At 40.8% G+C, this 21,188-nt stretch overlaps 1 protein-coding gene across 1 annotated transcript; it reads right to left on the bottom strand.

Annotated features, from left to right (window-relative positions):
- Positions 1-13,150: 13,150 nt before the first annotated feature.
- On the bottom strand, positions 13,151-15,418 carry SPPL2C (signal peptide peptidase like 2C). The gene has a single exon (XM_051994907.1). It carries the CDS (start codon positions 15,339-15,341, stop codon positions 13,302-13,304), a length of 2,040 nt encoding a protein of 679 aa, XP_051850867.1. The 5' UTR covers positions 15,342-15,418; the 3' UTR covers positions 13,151-13,301.
- Positions 15,419-21,188: the final 5,770 nt, after the last annotated feature.

Genomic DNA, 21,188 nt, shown 5'->3' with positions numbered 1-21,188 from the left:
TCATACAGAATATCCTTTAATAAATCTCATTTGATTAGATAAGTTTTGTGTGTGGGTTTTCTCCTTTTCTGAAATGTTTTCCCTTTACATAAGTTAAGGAGTCTAATCTTGGCTTTTAGTGATCTACAGGGATAGGAATATTTAAAAACCCCACTGATATTAATTTGGTATCCCTGAGGTTTGGCAGAGTTCCCTCTGCTCTATGTTATTATTATTATTGTTGTTGTTTTTGTTTTGATCTGGTGTTACTGTCCTGAGGAATGCTGAAACAGAAGGAAGTAACATTTTTAAAAGTAATTACATTAGTTGAATCATTTGTTACCAGTAAAAATAATTTTTATTGTATCTGTGTGGTTCACCTATGTCTCATTGCATTCTTTTAAAAATGGATTTTTATTTACGTATTTTAAAAATATTACTTGGCTTTCTTCCTGTGTCCTTCCTCCAATACTCCACACTTCAGAACTGTAACTTATAATTGAAATTTTTCACCTTCTTGTGTTTTGTACCCTTGTGACAATCGGGTGAAGCCTATGAACCCCTTTTCTGATAATCTTTGTAAATGCTTAAACACACAGAATTACAAAGAAATCAATTAAATTGAAATACAGTTATTAAGATATTTTTGAAAAAAGCTAAATTCATAGATGCCAGGTTAAGAATGCAGTCTTATATAACAAAGTTTTTTTTTAATTAAAAAAATGGAAGAGAAAAAAATCAGCAAATCTACTCAATAAACACAATGGGAGGGGTAAATCTAATATAATAGAATATATGTACATATACATATATATACGCAGCTGTCAGCACCAGAACTCAGATCTCTTCTAATTGTGCTCCAATGTTCTTTCTCACAACAACACACACACATACATACATATATACATATATACAGAGAGAGAGAGAGAGAGAGAGAGAGAGAGAGAGAGAGACAGAGAGACAGAGACAGAGAGAGACAGAGAGACAGAGACTGAAAAAAGATCCAAAGATGTGAATATCAACATTGTGATGGGAATCTTTTATTTACCTATTTTGCTATTTCTCCTGGATATCTGACTGACTCCTGGAACCTGTTTCCTGTTAATATTATCCTTTATAATTCCTATCTTGTGATAGATGTATTTTGGCAGCAATCACCAACCACACAAATTCAAAAAGGAGATATATTTACACACACACACACACACACACACACACACACACACACACCAGACACAAATAGTTGTCTCAGTTCACATTAAACCGACTCTGGGGAGTCTTTGAATCTAAATCTAGAGCCCAAAGGGACAGTGCCAATTAATGTCCAAGGCACCTAGAGTTTAACCAACACCTTCTTTCCATTGTCTCAGCCCAGTTTTCTTTCTATAGGAGGAAATGGTAGATAGAGTGCTGCATCTGGACTCAGGAGAAAATTAGCTTCAAATCTCAGTTTTTATTTACTTGTTGTGAGACTCAACAAGTCACCTCTCAGAGTGTCAATTTCCTCTTTTCTAAAATGAGGATAATATTTTTATTCAAAAGTTATAAATTTCAAAGATGATACAACCTGCTTTGTAGAGTATTCTCACCTGGCACTTCCTTATGTCAATGAATTCACATGTTTAGTTTCTATCCTATAGTTTCCAATAACTTATTTCCACCTTTCTCCCCTCCCCTAATTTTTCTCTGTCCTTTGTCTGTTTAAAACAACATTCCAAAACAATGGAGTCTTGTATTCAGGGTAGCTAGGTGATTCAGTGGATAAAGAGCCTAGTCAGGGACTTAAGGTCAAATCCCCAGCCTCAGAAACAAGCTGGGCAAGTCACTTAATTCTGTTTCCCTCAGTTTCCTCATCTGTCAAATGAAATGGAGAAGGAAATAACGAACCACTCCAAGGTCTTTGCTAAGAAAACCTTAAATGGGGTCGTGGATAATAAGATATGACAGAAATGACTAAACCACAATAATTCTGTGTTCAGGTCTCAGGGACTGAGTTTTCCATTGATGGAGTGTATGGTGTTTCTTGACCCACACATAGTACAGACAGCTTTTATATACTAATTTTTATTTTAAGGGAAAACGGGTATGCAGCCTATGGGCTTGCCCCTCCTCCAATCAGCCAAGAAAACCTTTGTGAGGACATACACAGACTGCCCAAACCTGGTTTTACAATCCAAGTTTCTAAAATCATAGAAATGTCAGGTATGGGAGAAGACTTAAAGACCATCTTGTCCAATTCCTTCATTCTACAGAAGGGGAAACTGAGGTCAAGAGATGATTCTGGGGACTAAATAATTTCTCAAAGATAAGTCAGTTAGCTAAAGAGCATTTATTAAGCAGCTACTATATGCCAGGCATTGTGTTAAGCTTTCAGTTGACAAAGAAAAATTAAAAACATGGCCCCTGCCTTCAAGGAGATTACATTCTAAAGAGGGAGATAGCATATAGATAATTAAATATATACAAGATGTACGAGGATGTATTGTGGCCAGCCGAGTGAGTCTTAGAGAGACAGTTATTAAATTTTCATTGTGAGCATTTACTCCTCAGAAATTGGCAAATGCTCAAAATCAGGGCTTGATTTATTATTTTGTTGATTGTCTAGACTTAAGAAAGCAATGAAGATTAATAATGCAGTTTAGTAATTCAGATTAAAGTTAAGAGTATTTCCTATTAATGCTTTGTTTCTACAGAAAATGCTTGTAAAGCACTTACTAGCATATCCCTTGAATATACAGAATGGATGGCAGATGATCTGCTAGGGAAAGATCCTGGAAACTGAGGGATCATGGTGGGACTGAGAAGTCCACTTAGTTAGGGTCAAAGTAGGATCCTAGATCCTCTAGTGTCAAGGGTCCATTCTCTTTCTGCTAAATCACATTATTTTTGGGAAATATATTTATATATATTTATAATTATATAAATTATATAAAAATATATAATATAAATAAATAAAAATATATAAAATAGAAATATAATTAATAATATATACTTATAGAAATACTATATAATATTTTATATGTAATAATTTATATATTAAATAATATTTATACATAATGATATAATGTTTAATGTTTAAGATTTTATATAATATATATATACTCTGGTAAAGAGTAAAGGATTGGAGATTTTTCTTTCCAAAGTTATCTCCTTCTTCTAAAAACCTTGGCACCTATTTAGTGTCCCTCTTCCTAAGGGACAGTGGTAGGTATAGAGACTTTCTTGATGCTATGTGCTCACTTACTAGTTGTGTGATCTTAGGGAAGTCAACTGCCTACTTTGATTTCTTCATCTGTGAAAGGGGGATAATAATAGTACCATCTGCCTCCTAGGTGAGGATCAAGTGAAATGATTTTGTAAATCATTGTAAAGATTTATAAAGAGCTTAGCACAATTCCTGACACATAGTGGGCACTATATAAATGCTATTATTATTATTACTATTATTACTCAGAATGTGCTCCTCCTTCACTGCCATTAATGTCACTTTTCTCCAAACTCACCTTCTCCATCTGATGATTTACTCTCTTGTGTCACCTCAGGTCTTATACATCAGCTTGTGCTTGTTGGTATAAACCTTTATCCATAGAATGGATCTTTTCATATCAGTCTGCTCTGAGACTGTTACTGTCCCCAGTTTATAGATGGACATACTGAGATACAAAGAGGTCACACTTGGCTTGTGGCAGATTTAAGACCAGAACCCAAGCCATTTGACTTGATTTTTCAGTTGAGTCCAACTGCTTCATGTATGAAGCATTGACTGGTTAAGAATTTTGTCTAGGGTGACACATGAAGTGAATGTCTGGGGCAGGATTTAGTCAGCCTATCCATTATCACATGTAACTGATTTATTATATTTATATCTTCATCACCTGACACAATGACCAGCACCTAGTAGATATTTGATAAATACCTGTTGATTGATCTGTTGGTTGATAAATGTTTGTTGATTGATTTACTGGTTCTTTACACTGCCCCACACTGTCTCTTTCCATATTGCTTTGTCTTGGTTTTCTAGCTGATCTATGAATCTACAATTGGAGAGTGAATTATTTCTGTAAACAATTCCCTACTTATCCCATCCCACAAATTCCCAACATAAAAGGGAAAGCACACAGAAGATGCTCAATGTTTGCTGAGTGAAAGAATTTTGTGCATTTTGAATGGAGGTAAAATCTGGTTTGAGGGAACATTAAAATCAAATCTGGTGTGTGTGTGTGTGTGTGTGTGTGTGTGTGTGTGTGTGTGTATGAGGATCCTGAATAGGAAGCTTATTGCCTTATAGGCGAAATTCAAGCTCTATCTCCAGGTCTTAGAATCAGGAAGAACTGAGTTCAAATTCTGTTTGCGATGCTTATCAGTATCTGAGATACTGGGGAAATCATTTACCTTCTTTGCCTCAGTTTGCTTATCTGTAAAATAAGGGGGTTGGACTCAATTATTATCTATGTCCCTTCCAGCTCTAAATATATGATATCATGTTCCTATGACCTATTATTTCAAGATCACGGTTCCCTTACCTGTGGAGTGGAGCCAGACAAGAGGACGTGAGTGGAAGGGTATTGTGGGGCAAGGGAATGGCAGAGACACAGAGGGAAGTGAAGAAGAGGATTGTGTCATTAATGAAGTTATTGAGATTTCTTCAAAAGAAACCCTAAAGAATGGATTATCAAGTCAGGAGTGAACTGCTGCCATAAGGGGGAAGTAAAAGGGTAGCTGCATGAAGATCAAGGACTCTAATATGAGAAAAAGGTCTAAGATTTTATCAACAAGATTGAGTTCAGTGTAAGGGAACTTGTGTTCTCTGTAGAATTCTAGCTAGAAATTAAGTTGGGGGAAGGTACCAAATAGAGGGAAGCTTACTCCAGGTCTGATCAAATCGAGGACTTCTCTATCTCTTGCTCCCTCTGGCTCATCCCTTTAGATCATGGTGGATGATTCCTGACTCTTACTGCCCCCCTCTCACCTCCAGGTGGAAGCCCATCAGCCCAGTGGCAGAGGAAGGCAGTCCTCAGGACTCAATGACAGGATCCTCTGGGGAGTGGTTCATGGTTATTAACAGGGCAGAGCTAGTTATGAGCCAATGGAAGGCTAGATAGACTCCTGGCAATGTCACAGTTCTAGGACAAAGCCCCCATTTGGAAATAATGATAAACTGCTTGTACTTCCTTCCCTTCTTCTTTCCATTATGTTGTCTGGGAATCTTAGAAAGCACATCAAGCCATGGTCTTTGGAACCCCTAACCCTCATCTGGACCACCATACTAACCCATTACAATTCTTGATTCTGAGAAGGTTTTTTTTTTTTTTTTAGCATCTGCTCTTAGTGATGTAGATTGAGAATAAAGGTAGAGGACTCATTCTGCGAGCCTTTATCCCCTTTAAAGACACCCAGACATGACATTAATGGCACAGAGAAGCAAGCCATTGGGACAAATGGCAAAAGTTCATCACCTAGGGACATTGATGTGAAGAAAATAGGGTAGCTATATGGAAACTGAAGAGCAGACCACCTGGAGCATGTTGACTCAACCAGTGCCCCTTTCTAGGGAAAACACACACACACCCAGCCTGAAGAAGACAAAAGTAATAGGTATAGACCAGAGCTTTTTAAAGTTTTTTTTTTAAACTGGTGACCCCTTTTCACCAGACAAATTTTTACACAATTCTAGGTGTATAAATTTAAAAAATAGATATACATTTGTTGATATTAAATAATAAAGAATTTTTATTTTAAAACAACTCTTTGGCATACAAACAATTTTGCCGTTATTAAAGACAAAAATAAACTTGCCTACTAGTGAAATAGATGTGCTGATTTATTTTTACAAAAAGAATTACATTTTGGTGGAATATTTGATACTTTTTATTGCTGTCAAATTTTTCATAACCACCATACTCAATTACAACAATTCCATTTGGAGTCACTAGAAACTCAGCAAAGTTTAAGAAGTGTTGTTGTTAGATTGACTCTAGACACGTATTAATTGTGGATTCTGGGCACATATGTACATCATTTAACCTCTATCAGCCTCAATTTCTTAGGAATTAGCAAGGAATAAGTCTTTGTTAAGGGCTTTTCAAGTATTAACTCATTTGATGAGAATAACAGGAGTACTGAAGGTTATTGTGGATCAAATGAGATATTTATAAAGCACTTGGATAGTAACTAATATATATATATGTATATATACATACATACTATATACTAATACCATAGTACTAGTACTATATACTAGTAAGCCTTTTATAAGTTTGTTCATTTTTCTCCCAAAACAATAGCATGCCTGTGCAAAGAACATAGGACATAGTGCCGTCCACCATGATACCCTTGCTATCATTTGCATTTTCTTATAAGTGTGGGGTGCGTATGTGCTGCTAGAAAGTTTTTCTGTATTTCAGACCAAAATCTGCCCCCTCTGCTTTTTCCACCCTCTTGCTCCTAATTCTGCCCCATGAAACTCAGGGCCAATGGGACTGGAGGTCTCAAAGTGTGTCATACACACAATGCAAGATAGAGGCTAGTGATCATTGTAGTTTTAGATCTGGGTTCTAATTTAAGCTCAGACAGTTACTAACTGAGTAACTCCAGGCTAATCTCTTAATTTATCTGAATCTTAATTTCTGTAAAGTGGGGATACCAATCAACCTCATGGGATTATTCTTTTAAGCCCTATAGAAATGTACTTTATTAACTAGTGACCTCTAGCCTTAGATATATGACTATCATTGCCAGGGTAAGACTTTGTAATAAGGAAGTTCTATGAAAGTGATAATTTGGGAGTTCTAATCTTTCTTCCCTAGTGTATTGATTATATTCTTCCCCTGGGGCCTTTCCCAAAGATGTTGGTGTTTAGGAATGGGGTATCCTATTTGTGTTTCCCTTGGAGAATAGGACATTTCCATTTTGGTTCCAGGCTGGGCTAATTAAGCTTGAAGCTCAGATGATCTCCCTGAGGCTTTCCTGAATCCATTTTAGAGGGAGTTATCTAACTATACCTGGGGAGTTCCTAAATCAAAAAGGGCAATTGGAACTTTGCCTCAGGATGGTGAATTTAAAAGGGGCTGAGGAACTATAGAAATTAAGTGCATAGAGAATGAGTTCTTTCCTTTCCCTCCCAAGGCATTCTCCTGAATAATGGTTTGGTAAAAGTATTCTGGGATCTCTGAGTCCTTCCAGCTAAGTTGCCCAGTGGATAGAGAACTGGTCCAGGAATTAGGAAGACTTGACTTCAAATCCAGCCTAAAACTGTCTGATTTTGGGAAGGGCAAGTTATTTTAAATTCTGCCTGCTTCAGTTTCCTCAAAGGTAAAATGAGGATAAAACTAGTATCCAGGATTGTTGTGAGGATCAAATTATATAATATTTAAAGAGTTCTTGTCACATAGTAGGTATTTTAAAAATGTTTATTTCCTTCCTTCTAAAGTGTGGTATCCTGATCTATGGCATTGACATGCTAAAAAGAGAAGCATTTCCTCCTAATGCCTTGAAGTTTCCATTTGCTCATGTTTGAGCATGATTGCCTCTCCAATCTCTCCTCTGGCCATGAGTTACCACTTCCAGTTTCTTGGCCATTTGCTGTCCCTCTCCTTCTCCCATCACTGTTCTCTACCCTTTCTGTACTGTACCTCTACCCTAAGATGAATTTCCCTTGGGTATAATCACTTCTAGTTACAATTCTGTCCCTCTTTTCACATCCTCCCACTAGCCATACAAATCATAACCTTTCTATGACTTAGCAGATGGTCTTAGAGTGTTGCTGTAAATGAAAAACTCATCTTGTGACCATCCTGCTGATGAATATGAATGAATGGCATAAGTCTTCATAGAAGAACATACATGCCATCATATAACCCATACTCCATGTCTTCCAAGGACTTACCAGAGCTTGTGAATCACTGATATGACTTCAGGACTTCAGGGTCACTATCACCTGATAATGATAATGATAAGGCATCAAAAAAGGGACATTCATAGAATTTGTTGAGAAGTTTGCTACTTAAAAGAGCATGAGAATATGAGTCCAGTATGAGTACAAAAATATTTATAGCAGCTTCTTTTTGTGGATAGAAACCACTGTCTGCCTGCCCCTGACATACCAATGGGTTAGAGACCTATCCCTTTCCCTCAGTCTGGTTTAGCCCATATGCTGAGCTGATTTAACCAGGGCTGATTGCTGCACATGCTCCAGCTTCTAGGAGCCACAGATGAGAATTGGGTGATGGTGGGAACCAAAGGTGTATGAGCATTCCTGAAAAGGGCCAGATATGTAGTATTTCCAGTGTGAAAATTTCCTTCAATACAGACCATAAAATCAGAGATCTGGAACTGGGAGGGATCTCAGGGGTTACCTAGTCCAACCCCCTCATTTTATAGATGAGAAAACTAACATCCAAAAAGTCAGTTGCTCGAGATTACATCAGTAATAAATGGCAGAGCTGGGTTTTAAACGCAGGTTCCTTAGTTTCAATTTCAGAGTGTTCCAAGTTAAGCATTTTTTCATCTTTAGTAATATTGACAATCCATGTGAAGGTGTCTAGGATCTTACAGAGTTATCTAGGGCTCAAAGGGATTAGGTGATTTGACTATGGCCATGAAGTTAGTATGGGTCAGTGTCAGGACTTATTTGTCTTGATTTAAAACCTGACAATTGTAGAATCACTTGGTCTCATAGAATCCTCATCTTCCTTCATGTAGTCCAAACATCATTTTGTCCACAGAGTCTTTCCTGATCTCAGTGTCCTCCTCCCAAATTGTCTTATGTTTAATGATTTTGCATCTCTTTGTATTTATTTTCTATATCTTTTTATGTATTTTCTCTCTTATTAGAAGGTAGTGGTATTTACATTCCTAGTAGTACTCCGTAGATGCTTCCTTCCCATCTCCTTTTTTATTAATTGTTTTCTTTTTCTGGTTATACATGTATATTAACTTTTTAAATGCACATTTCTTTAGGAATCATGTTGGGAGAGAAAAATCAGGAAAAAAAAGGAAAAACGAGAGAGGAAAACAAAACAAAAAAGAAGTGAACATATCATGTATTGATTTACATTCAGACTTTATAGTTCTCTTTCTAGATGCAGATGGTGTTTTCTATCCAAAATTTATTGGAATTGCCTTGAATCATTGAAGCACTGAGAAGAACCAAGCTTCTCATAATTGATCTTTGCACAATCTTGCTGTTACTGTGTACAATGTATTCCTGGTTCTGTTTGTTTTATTCACCATCAGTTCATGTAAATCTTTCCAGGCCTTTCTAAAACCAGTTTGTTCATCATGTTTTCTATAACAATAATATTCCATTATTTTCATATACCACAACTTAATCAGTCATTTCCCAATTGATGCACACTTTCAGTAGATGCTTAATAAATGCTTATTGATTGGTTAACTAGGCACTTTGACTTTCTATGTGCTTAACATTAATTTGATGGGTAAATTAATAAGTCATAGCAATGTTATTGTTGCTGTTCAGTCTTTTTTCAATTATTGTTCAGTACGTTTTCAATCATGTCAGAGTCTTTGTGACCCCAGTTGATGTTTTTTGGAAAATATACTGGAGTGGTTTGTCATTTCCTTCTTCAGCTCATTTTATAGATTAGAAACTGAGGTAAACTGAGTAAAATGACCTGCTTAGAGACACATAGCTATAAATCTGAGGCCAGATTTGAACTCAGAAAGATGAGTTTTCCTGATTCTAGGTCCAGAATTCTAACCATTGTGTCACCTAGCTTCTTTAGGTTAGACTAATAATGATTATATCTATTATTTATAGATTTTAATTTATATATTTTCATCAATTATTAGAAATTATTTTATCATATTGTTGTAACAATTAATAACTGGAATTTGTATAATGATTTATGATTTATTGCAAGGTAATATAAAAAGCAGAAAAACATTGTATAAACTGGACAGAATTTTATCCAGGATGAAAGGAGGATTTCAAGATTAGACAACAAGATATAATCTCAGTAGATTTTTTAAAAACAGGGTTTGTCTAGGGCACAGTCCTTAGGGAGCACCTTCTTTGTTCTCCAGTAACTTCCTGTCTTTGGGTCCTTGCATAGATTCATGACTTCTTTATAATAATCCTTTGTATAAACAGCTAAACCTGCTGCCAGAACACAGATACAAAGTTGAGAGGTGGCACCAGACCCTACTATCAGATGAATTAATAGCCCAGACCTCTATGAATAGGAGCCTTGTAGTTGTCAGAGAGGTTGGGATGGTTTTTGTAAAGTTGGGCAGAAGCAGGAGGAGGGAAAAATATATATGAGGTCAAGAGGACGGGTCTCAGACCTGAAAGTGCGTGAGAACAGAGGGCTAACTCTTGACTACCACAGGAAAGCAGGTCACCTCTTGGTGGAATTGATGGCACATAATACCATTTAGAAAAGGCATTTAAAAAGGCAGTCCCTGTAGGCTTGCTTCAGCCGCCCATATTTCAGGATGGTCTCCTTGTTCATTTCTTTATGGGGAAAGGGAGTATTTTGTTAGTTTTCAGTACTAGGATAGGACCAGTATTTTTTTCCCCTCTGATGACTCCTGACACAGCTCCAATCCACTCAAAACCTTCACACCCCATCCTTGACCCCAGTTTCCCTAATGGTTTCCCAGATGCAGCTTCCTCCCCTTGTGTCCTGATTGGCCCCAGATTTCCTGACACAGCTTCCTGTCTAGGGGCATAAAAGGTCCCAGTTCAGATGTGGTCTAGTCTGTTCAGTCTTGGAGGATACCTGAGACCACACGAGTTGCCATGCCCCAGTGACTTATTGATCAGATTTTTCCAGATGAAGATGAGGACTGGTCCCAGAGAACTAAGTACCATTGAGACCTTGCTGTCTTAGGGAAAAGAGAATTTCTCTTCTTGTTAAATAGTCAGTGACCTATGAATGCCTCATTTCATTTCAAAGTTTAACTTGCACCAAGATAATTCTGGTGTTAGAACAGTGCTTATGACATTTGGCTCAGTCTTGGCAGAATGGAATGAAATTATGAGATGGCTTGTGGCTTCCATTGGAAAGAACCCTGCAAATTCAGATGGAGGGACCCTGCCTGGCTTCCTGTCACTGGAGAACTTCTGAATTTATGGGGAGTCTTCTTTGTGAGAAAGGCAGCAGGCTCCTGTTTTGTCAGACAGATTAGCATTGTGGGTGCTGGAAGCGGCTGCCTGGGAATGTAAAGAGAGTAGGAATACCAGTATTCCTCAGTTGTTATTAGCTGTAGCACACAAATTGGACTGCCAGAATAGTCAGACTGGGAGGCATGTGAGAGAATAGTCACAGACCAAGACCAGAATTGATCAAAAGACGCTTTGCTCCTTTCCCCTCTTCCCACACACATCCCATATCATGGTGAACAGAGTACCCAGGATTATTCCTAGATGGGGAATAACTGCTTGTACTTGGTCTATTATCTAATCCTTTTAGTTTTGCAAGGCCCCTTTACAAATGTGATCTTATTTCATCTTCATAACAACTCTGGGAAATAGGTGCTATTATTATCTCCATTTCACAGATGAAAAAATTGAGGCCAGGAGAGCTCAAGTGATTCACTCAGAATCACACAGCTAGAAGTGTCAGAGGCTATATTTGAACTCAGATCTTCCCATCTTCAGTACCACCTAACTGAGGTCTCAAAAGGTCATCTCTACTTTCTAGCTCTGAAACAAGGTGACTGTTAACAAAGTCTTTTGGAAAGCATATTTTAAAACAGTATTTTATTTTTTCCAAATACATGTATAGTTTTCAACATTCATTTTTTGTAAAACTTTGTGTTCCAAATTTTTTGCTTTGTCTTCCCCACTCCCCAAGACAGCAAGCAATCTGATATAGGTTAAATATGTGCAATCCTTTTAAACATATTTGCATATTTTGTCATATTATTTAAGAAAAATCAAAGGAACTAGAGACCCCAATGTCTTATATACTTTTATAGATTGTGTAGTTGAGCTAAAAGGGATCTTAAGAGATTGCTTAGTTCAGCTGTTACATTTTTTATAGCTGGGGAAAACTGAGGCCTCAGAAAATGAAATGATCAAAAAAGCTAGTTTCAGAATGGGGTGTTAGAGGCCATCAGCCTAATTAGCACTCAGTAGAGAGATGAAGCTAGATGAAGACATCAGTTTCTTCATCTAGCTTCCTCATTTTGAGAGTGAAGAAACTAAGGCTGAGGAGGAGAGTGATCCAGATGACAGACTTTAAGAGGTATCTTTTCCATCTTTTACAGAAATGGAAACTGAGGCCCAGCAAAGAAGGTGATTGATCTAAAGTCATACAGTGGCAGAGCCCAGACCAGCACTTGGGGACTGCAATACCACTGTGTGTTCTTTCCACTGTGTACAGGGGAAAGTACATAAGTGCATATATATATAAAAGTATATATATATATATATATATATATATATATACACATATATATATATATATATGCACACAGTATGTAAGTAGCACAGGGGGAAATAAATTGTTAAAACTGAATTCATTACCATGGAAAGGGTGTGACATTTGAAGTTAAGAACATTTTACAATCCAAATCCTAATATTGATATCATTTAAATGATGGGTAAATAATTTACTATTCTTGGACCTGTTTCTCCCTCTATAAAACAAGAAGATTGAATTAGATATCTTGATGTCTCTAGGTAAGCTCTATCTAAGAGGAGGTTAAAAGTGATAAATAGAATCAATAAAGAAGCCATTGATAGGGTCAACTACCCACTGGACTTATTGTCAGAAGACTGGTTCACATACTGCTCCCATCCTCCTTTACTGTTTGATCCTGAATTAGTAAATCACTTAACTTTTAACAGCCTCAGTTTTCTCGTGTGTGTGTGTGTGTGTGTGTGTGTGTGTGTGTGTGTGTGTGTGTAATGGTATTGTAGCTCATAGAGTTATGAAGATCAAATGAGATAAATTACCTGCAATGTCTTGGAAATTTTAAAGGGTTATATTAAGTTATTTCACTCCCTTTATAGATAGATGAAAGAATTGTGAAGAGCTGTTTAAAAGATCTGAGAAATCTGGGGGATGGCTCTGGCTTTTCAAAGGCCAAGGTTCACAGAAGGCTACTTTGGCACCCGATCCCCTGTACCAGAATCCTCTTGTGAGAGTGGAGGCCTATTGATTGATTTCTAGGTCCTAACAAGAAACCATAGACAACAGACTTTCTTGCCAGGTGGGTAATGAACCTTTTTAATGCCTCTTTTTCCTGTTGCCATGAATGATTTTGCTCTGTGATCTTCCTTCATACCCCCTCCAAGGGCAAGGATGAGTGGGAGCCTGGGAGGATGGCCGAGGGGCTGGCTGGTTCCCAGTTTAGAGCGAGGCCTGAGCTGACAGGCTCTTCTTCACCTTTAAGCCCTTCCTTTTGTGGAGCCCTGTCCAGGCAGCAGAGCCTTCAGGGGCATTGTTCAGGGGCATGTTGGGGGTGCTCAGAGTTCCTGGCTCTTCATCAGTTTCAATGGGAGAGGTGGGGAGCTCTTCTGGGTCCAGGTTGGCGTCGCTCCAGCCTTCTGAGCTGTCACTGAGGCAGCAAGGGCTGGTGCTTTCATCCTCAGCCGGCAGGATGGTCTCTTCCGAGTGCCCATTGAGGTTGCTTTCTGGGGGGTTGGGCCCCTCCCCAGTGGGCCCCTTGCTCCCCACAATGGGCGGGACTTCCGTTTCTTCTTCTAGCTTCTGGTCCGACAATGGCGATGGCTCTTCCGCTCTTACCCTGCTGCTTGGGGAGGGAGGTAGCCGTATGATGGTGTGAGGAGGTGGCTTAACGAAGCCCTGCCCGGTCCAAAAGAGGGAGAGCTCCTGGCGACAGAGAGCAACAACTAGGCTGGTGATGAGCGTGCAAGACACTAAGTAGAGCAAGGCAGGCTGGCCCATCTGCATGAGGATCATGGCGCAGAAAGTGACCAGCAGGCCTACGGCGTAGGCCACGGTGCAGGCCATGTAATAGACTCGGGAGGAGTGTACCTGGATGTCAAAGCGGTGGCAGTAGGCCACCAGGAAGCCGGGCACCACGATGTCCCCGAAGCCGAGGATGGAGAAGGGCCGGTCACACAGCGTCAGGGGCGAAAAGCTGAGGCGGGGCACCTTCAGCACCATGGGCAGCTTCTCGTGGCTGGTGGAGTCCGAGGGGCCCGAGGCCACCTCCACCATGATGCTCTCGCCGGTCCTCGTGAGGAACGGGGTGATGAAGACGAAGAACACGTCGAAGGCCAGCAGGGCCAGCAGGAAGGAGGCGCAGCTGCGCAGCGTGGGCAGCCTCACCCGGCGGAGCACGAACAGGCAGTAGGCCACCCCGAGCGTGTCCTGGAGAAGCCAGGCCCAGTGCTCCTCATTCCGGAAGATCACCCAGACGGCCGTGATGGAGGTGCACACGCCGGCGAGCAGGATCAGGGACAGCTGCAGGTAGGTCTGCAGCCCCGGCAGGATGAGCTGGCAGCGCCCCAGGGGCAGGCGGCGAGCCAGGGGAGCCAGGCAGCTGTAGAGGCCCGTGCCGGCGCCCAGCCCGAAGATGCCGATCATAATGTAGACAAAGCAGTCGTAGAAGAAGTAGAGCAGCAGCATGATGGAACAGGACATCAGGACCACGGCCCCCGTCATGGCCGGCGTGAAGTCCACCGGCTCTTCCTCCTCGTCGTCCTCCTCCACCACGCCCTCGGCTTCCTCGCTCACGCTCATTCCTCCGCCCCGGCGCTCCCGGCGCCGCTGCAGCCGCTCGGCCTCGCTCAGCCCGGCCCAGTAGCCGCCCAGGGCCACCGTGCCCACGGCCAGGATGAAAATGATCACCATGTTGTAGTCAAGGACGGGCTCCGGAGGCACGTACATGGCCACCCGGACGGCGGCGCCGCCCCGAGCCCTGTCCAAGATGTCCAACATGTCATCGTAGCGGAGCACGGCCACCGGGATGGTCAGGTCAGGGAGCGGCCCGTGGCTCTGATAGGTCGCTGGAACCGGGGTGGTGTCTGAACACTGGAAGCCCCCCGAACGGCTGACGATGAGAATCCCGTGGGCGCCCTGGCCCTGGGCCAGGCGGCCCTTGGCATAGAAGCTGCAGTTCCCCCGCAGGACCATGGCGGTGGTTTTGCTCAATGGTTTCTCAGGGCTAGAGCCTGGGGGGTATGACTGGTGGGTGTTCTCACTGGGGCACCAGGGTGCTTTGGTGCCGTCATGCAGGGGCAGCAGGGGGGCATGGTGGAGGTCCCGGGGCAAGGTGACATACTCAGAACTGAAGAGGGCACAGTAGTCTTTGCTACCCTTCCTTTCTGATACCACATGGACCACGCCATACTCTCCGTGGGCGGGAGTACCCACATGGAGTAGGAGGAGGATGAAGGGGAGGAGGAGGTCCAGAGCCACCATCCTCCTCAGCCACCTGCTTCAGTGTCCTGCAGGCCTGAGTTACCTTGTGAGTGGGCTTTACCCCACAACACAGTTGGCCTGCATTCAACTGCCCCATAGAGGGGGGAGTCCCCTCCCCTCCCTGTCACAGAGCAAGCCCCTGGAAACCAGCGCCCCACCCACTTCATCATAAAACACTGGACCTGAGAGGAGGGAAAGCAGTCAGGCACACTTTGGGCTCCTTCCCATTTATGGCTAAAAAACCCCCCCCAAAACTCATAAATACCCAATATCCTCCATTCCATCGTTTTCCCAATCCAGGCCTTTCTTGTTGCTGCCTGGTAATTCGGTCTACTCTCACATTCTTTGCCTAATACTTTAGGACTGATGTGGGACAGATGCTGGGCTTCGTCACAGATAGGGCTGACAGAATATAGCATTACATAAAGAACTTGGAAGGGGGCTGGAAGTCCAAAAAAACTGGTTTCTATTTCTGACTCTCCCATTAAATAAGCTCAAATGGGCTCAAATTCCCTACCATGCTCTGGTCTCATGTGAAAGGGGGACATTGCACTCAATGGTCTCCCAGGTTCCTTCCAGTTCAGACATTTCTGTGAAATAATCATGTCCGGTTTCTCTAGTTTATCTTACTAGTGAGACAGAGCCTTATGTCTATTACAAGTACATAAAATTAGTACTCTTGGAATCAAGAAGGACTGAGTTCAAATCTTGATTCTTGACACCTGCTAGCTGGGTGATTTCAAGATAACCTCACTTCTGGGTGAGTGCAACTGGATCCCATGGAATGTCCTTGAACATTAATTTTCTCATTCTACAGAATGGGGATAATAGCAGAGGGCTGTTGGAGGATCAAATGAAATAATGCTTTGCCCTTAAAGGGCTCCATTAATGCCAGCTATTATAAGGATGATATTATATCAATAACTGACCACAGTCTTTATATATTATTTTTATATTATTTATATTATAATATACACATTTTATATATTATTTTTAAATCCTGAGCATTTGTAGTGGTTGGCTCACCCTACTTTTTTCATTGTTCTTTCCTTTTTTGTATACTATTTATCCTAAGCTGGCTCCCCAAGAGTTTCTTTCATTTCTGATGGTTAGGACCCCAAAATACACTATATTCTTGTAGTCCATGTATATGATTTTCCAGATCTACTTTGAGTCTCGTCTCTGAAACCCAAATCACTTTCTTTATGACCCCCCCTCCATTTCCCTTTTGTCTCTAAGGATAAACCCTAGAAATAGAAGGAAGGAGATACTTAGGACCAAATATAGAAGAATAAAGGGGATAGAGCTCTCAGAATCTTTAGAAGGAGTGGGTTAAGGATGCCAAAGGACCAAACTTGTCTCAGAGCAGAGGTGGGCTTTTACTAGGGCAAGGAGGGGTCTTGCTAACATGACTTTTCTGGAGTTTTTTGAGCACTCTGTTGCTCTATCCCAAGAGACAATGGTTGTTGAGTTAAGGTTTCAGAGTAGCAGACTTTGGCTCCACAAAAAGAATAACTTCCCAAAATTAATTAGGTGGACTTCTCTATAAGAAAGTAAGTTCTCTGATACTAGAGGGGCTCAAGAGGAGGTTGGATAATTCCCTTTTAGGGATGGTGGAGAGGAGATTCATATATACAAATATATATATATATATATTTGTATATATGTGTGTGTGTGTGTGTGTGTGTAAAAACTATCTACCATAAAGCCCCCTAGGCCTGTAATGTTCCTATGGCTTGAAAAATGGAAGTGATGGGATAGACCGCTGGGAACAGATAGGAGTACCTCTCTGAGGGCTCAGCAATGGTACATTTCAAGAATTCTGAACCTAGTGCAATGTTTCCCACTAAGGGTAGCTTGTCCCTTTCTGCCCCCCTCTCTCTTCCCATTTCAAATCTTTCAAGTAGTGAGGGAAGTGTCAAAACAGCCTAGTTTCAATTTCTAGGTAGGAACTAAGGTGATCCAGAGAGAGCAGGGGAGTCCTGTGTGTTGAATAATAAATATTTGAATATTGAATAGTGAGTGTTGAGCACTGCCCCCCAGCAAATCACTCCCTATCAGTGCTGTTATAATTTTTATTGCATCAGACTTGATTACATTCTATGACTGTCTGATTTCATGTCTCCCTCTCTCTCTCCCTCTCTCCTTTCCTTCCTCTTTCTTTGTCTCTCTGTCTCTGTCTCTGATTCTCTTTTTCCCCTCTCTCCCCACTTTCTCTTCTCTTTTCCCTTCTCCCTCTCTGTCTCTGTCTGTCGATCATTCTTTCTCCCCCCTCTCTCCCTCTTTTTCTTTCCCTTTTCCCTTTCCCTCCCCCGTCTTTTCTGGTCTTCCTCCTCAATAATGTACCTTTAATTTATTTGAATATGATTGCATTTAAATTAATTTAGATTCAATAAAAAAAAAAAACTTTGCAGAGCCCTCCAGCTTATTGTGGATAAAAATACCCCAAGGTGTTTGTTGCCAAATGAAAACACTGAAATCAGAGAACCCACAAAAGACTTGGCACATGTCTAGTGTTCAGGGAGGAGTGGAGAGGCAATCTGCTTTCTTGAATCCCTTCCCCTCCACCCAACCCAATATCTAGGAGGAAGCTTTGCTTCCTGAGGAAGTAATCATTCTCTTTCCCATCCCAATGCCCACATTACACACACACACACACACACACACACACACACACACACACACACAAACATACACACAAAGGGTCAGGGGTATGACATAGATAGGGGCAGACAGCTAGGACCCTGAGAACATTTTATAGAGCTGGGGAACAGCCTGGGGGGTAGGGAGAAAAAGACATTTATGAATATCTTTGACATCAAAATACTCCCCCATTGGAGGAAAAAGTAAACTGAGAGTCTAAAAGGAGAGAATAAGACCTTTCATAATAATAGCTCACATATTTATATAATGTTTTATAATAGAATATTGCTTCTCAGGAGCAGGGATGATTTTATTTGTGTCTCTTTATCCACAGCACCTAGCGCAGTGTCTACCACATGCTTAATCAAGTTCTGTTGAGCTGAATTATAATTTACAGAGTGTTTTTACAAATATCATCTCATTTAAGTAAAATATCCTGTGAGATTGCACAATTACTGATGTCTCTAGGGTTGTTTATTTAAGGTGGAAAAATTCACCTGTCAGTCCACTAGAAGAAGGGAGGAGGGCCCTCTCCCTCCTTTGGCCCCCACCCTTGGAATGTGGGTATTCTTGTCCAGTCACTTTCCCCTCCCACTAAGCAGGATCCACTTTCTCAGGTCAGGACTCTGACGACGCTAAAGAGAGTTCTCTATGAATGCAGAAGAGAGAGGAATGAAGCATGACTCACTAGTGTCAGGTCATATTACTCTGTCTCTCTGCCTTTTCAGTCTTGTGTCTGGTGCATTCTTCCCTCTTTTCAGTGCTATCTATTTCAGACCATATCTCCCAGAAACTCATGCAACTAAACATTGGGCACATTGCTCTGCCTGAAGAAGCTGGTCAACAGATGCTTCACGAGGCTATTATTCCCATTTTGACAGCTGAAGAAACTGAAACATGATTTGGATTAAGAAATCTTAGAGATTCTATCTACAATGGGTCTTTCCTTCTATAGGTGAGGAAACTGAGTCCAAGAGAGTGAAAAGTATCTCGAGAAAGGTAAAATAACTAGTGCCTGGGAGAGTCAAGGCTTGGATTTAAATGCAAACGTATTCAGATAAATAAAAAGTGCATTATTGAGGAGGAAAAACATGAGAAAAAATGGGAGAGAGAAAGGGAGAAGGAAAAAGAGGAGAGAGAAGGGAGAGATGGGGGAGAAAGAGAGAAAATGAGAGAGGGGAGAGGGAGGGAGGAAAAGAGGAAGGAGAGAAGGAAGGAGGGAAAGGAGGGAAGAGAGAGAGAGAGAGAGAGAGAGAGAGAGAGAGAGAGAGAGAGAGAGAGAATATGAGAATGAGAATTCTTTTGATTCCATGTCCATTATTCTCTCCTCTGGATCAGGGATTGTTGCCTCCATAGTGGTCAGATTAAGAGAGGAGTGCCATGGTTGTTTAGGGGGAGGGTACTCTAAGATTATTTGCACAAAGGTTGATTTACCTGCCCATGGGAAGACTAGAAATTTTAGCATACCATATAATTTCAAGAGGTTGTTTTCCCCCAACATCTTCATTCCTGATCAACTTACCCTTGAATCCAAAGAAATGTACCAACTCACCTTAAAATGTAGCAGAATGCCTCTTCCTACCTCTTACCCAGAAGCTTTTACTTGGATGTAATAGAAAACATTCCTTTCAGTTTCAATTGTCTCCTTCCTTGCTATGTCAGAGATCTAGCTTTGTTGTACCTCTCATCCTCTCCATCTTCCTTCAACCCAGTAGAAATCTATTAAAAGGAAAAAAGTGGGGAGGGTTGGAGTCAAGGTGGCAGGGTAGAAAAGAGTGCAGTGGGCTCCTGTCCACAAACTCCTCCAAATAGATCTAGAAAGTGCATCAAATTGAATCCTGATATTGGCTAAGATGAAAGGAAAAGATAATGACGAATGTAGGAGGGGATGTGGGAAAACTGGGACACTGATACATTGTTGGTGGATTAGTGAACAAATCCAACCATTTTGGAGAGCAATTTGGAACTATACTCAAAGTTATCAAACTGTGCATACCCTTTGACCCAGAAGTGTTACTAACTGGGCTTATATCCCAAAGAGATATTAAAGAAGGGAAAGGGACCTGTATGTGCCAAAATGTTTGTGGCAGCCCTGTTTGTAGTGGCTAGAAGCTGGAAAATGAATGGATGCCCATCAACTGGAGAATGGCTGGGTAAATTGTGGTATATGAATGTAATGGAATATTATTGTTCTGTAAGGAATGACCAGCAGGATGAATACAGAGAGGACTGGCGAGACTTACATGAACTGATGCTGAGTGAAATGAGCAGGACCAGGAGATTATTATACATTTCAACAATAATACTACATGATGATTAATTCTGATGGACGTGGCTCTCTTCAACGATGAGAGGATCTAAATCAGTTCCAATTAATCTATAATGAACAGAACCAGCTACACCCAGAGAAAGAACACTGTGAAATGAGTATGGACCACAACATAACATTTCTACTCTTTCTGTTATTGTTTGCTTGCATTTTTGTTTTTTCTTCTCAGGTTATTTTTACCTTCTTTCTAAATCCGATCTTTTCTGTGCAACAAGATAACTATATAAATATGTATAAATAGATTTATTTAACATATATTTTAACATATTTAACATATATGGGACTATCTGCCATCTAGGGGAGGAGGTGGAGGGAAGGAAGGGAAAAGTTGGAATAGAAGATTTTTCAAGGGTCAGTGTTGAAAAATTACCCATGCATATGTTTTGTATATAAAAATCTATAATAAAAATAAAATTAAAAAAAGACAAAAATGAGAGTCAGTTTTTTGACTCCCATGACTCCTGATGGGAGAATCCAGAAGAAGTCCTAATGAACCAATTGTCCGATCCAGTTTAGCAAAAGGAGACAGATGGGAAGGCATGTGAATCTTGGGGATGGGGTGGGGCTAAGAGCACACTCAGCAGGTACTTTAGTGTCTAAGGAGAGATTTCACAGCAGACCCAGACCCATAAGGGTACCACTAGAACTATAAGAAGAAACTATAATAGGAATAAATGCAAACTAGTGACTTTATTGCCCACTACTCAGTTCTGGGCCTCAGATCCAAGATGGAAGACTTAGATGGAGAGTTCCTATGCAGGGTTCCTCAGGGTAATGAATTGAGAAAGGAGAAAGTTCAGAAGCCAGCAATAGAGGAATCACTTTCAGCATCTAGTTCAGCCTGCAAAGAAATAACCAATACAGGAATCCCAAAC

Source organism: Antechinus flavipes, chromosome 4, assembly GCF_016432865.1.
Source record: "Antechinus flavipes isolate AdamAnt ecotype Samford, QLD, Australia chromosome 4, AdamAnt_v2, whole genome shotgun sequence".
Taxonomy (NCBI): Eukaryota; Metazoa; Chordata; class Mammalia; order Dasyuromorphia; family Dasyuridae; genus Antechinus; species Antechinus flavipes.
This window is presented reverse-complemented; position numbering and strand designations above follow the sequence as displayed.

Coding starts and splice junctions, on each gene's coding strand:
- SPPL2C (XM_051994907.1), bottom strand. CDS start 15,341: ATGGTGGCTCTGGACCTCCTCCTCCCCTTCATCCTCCTCCTACTCCAT.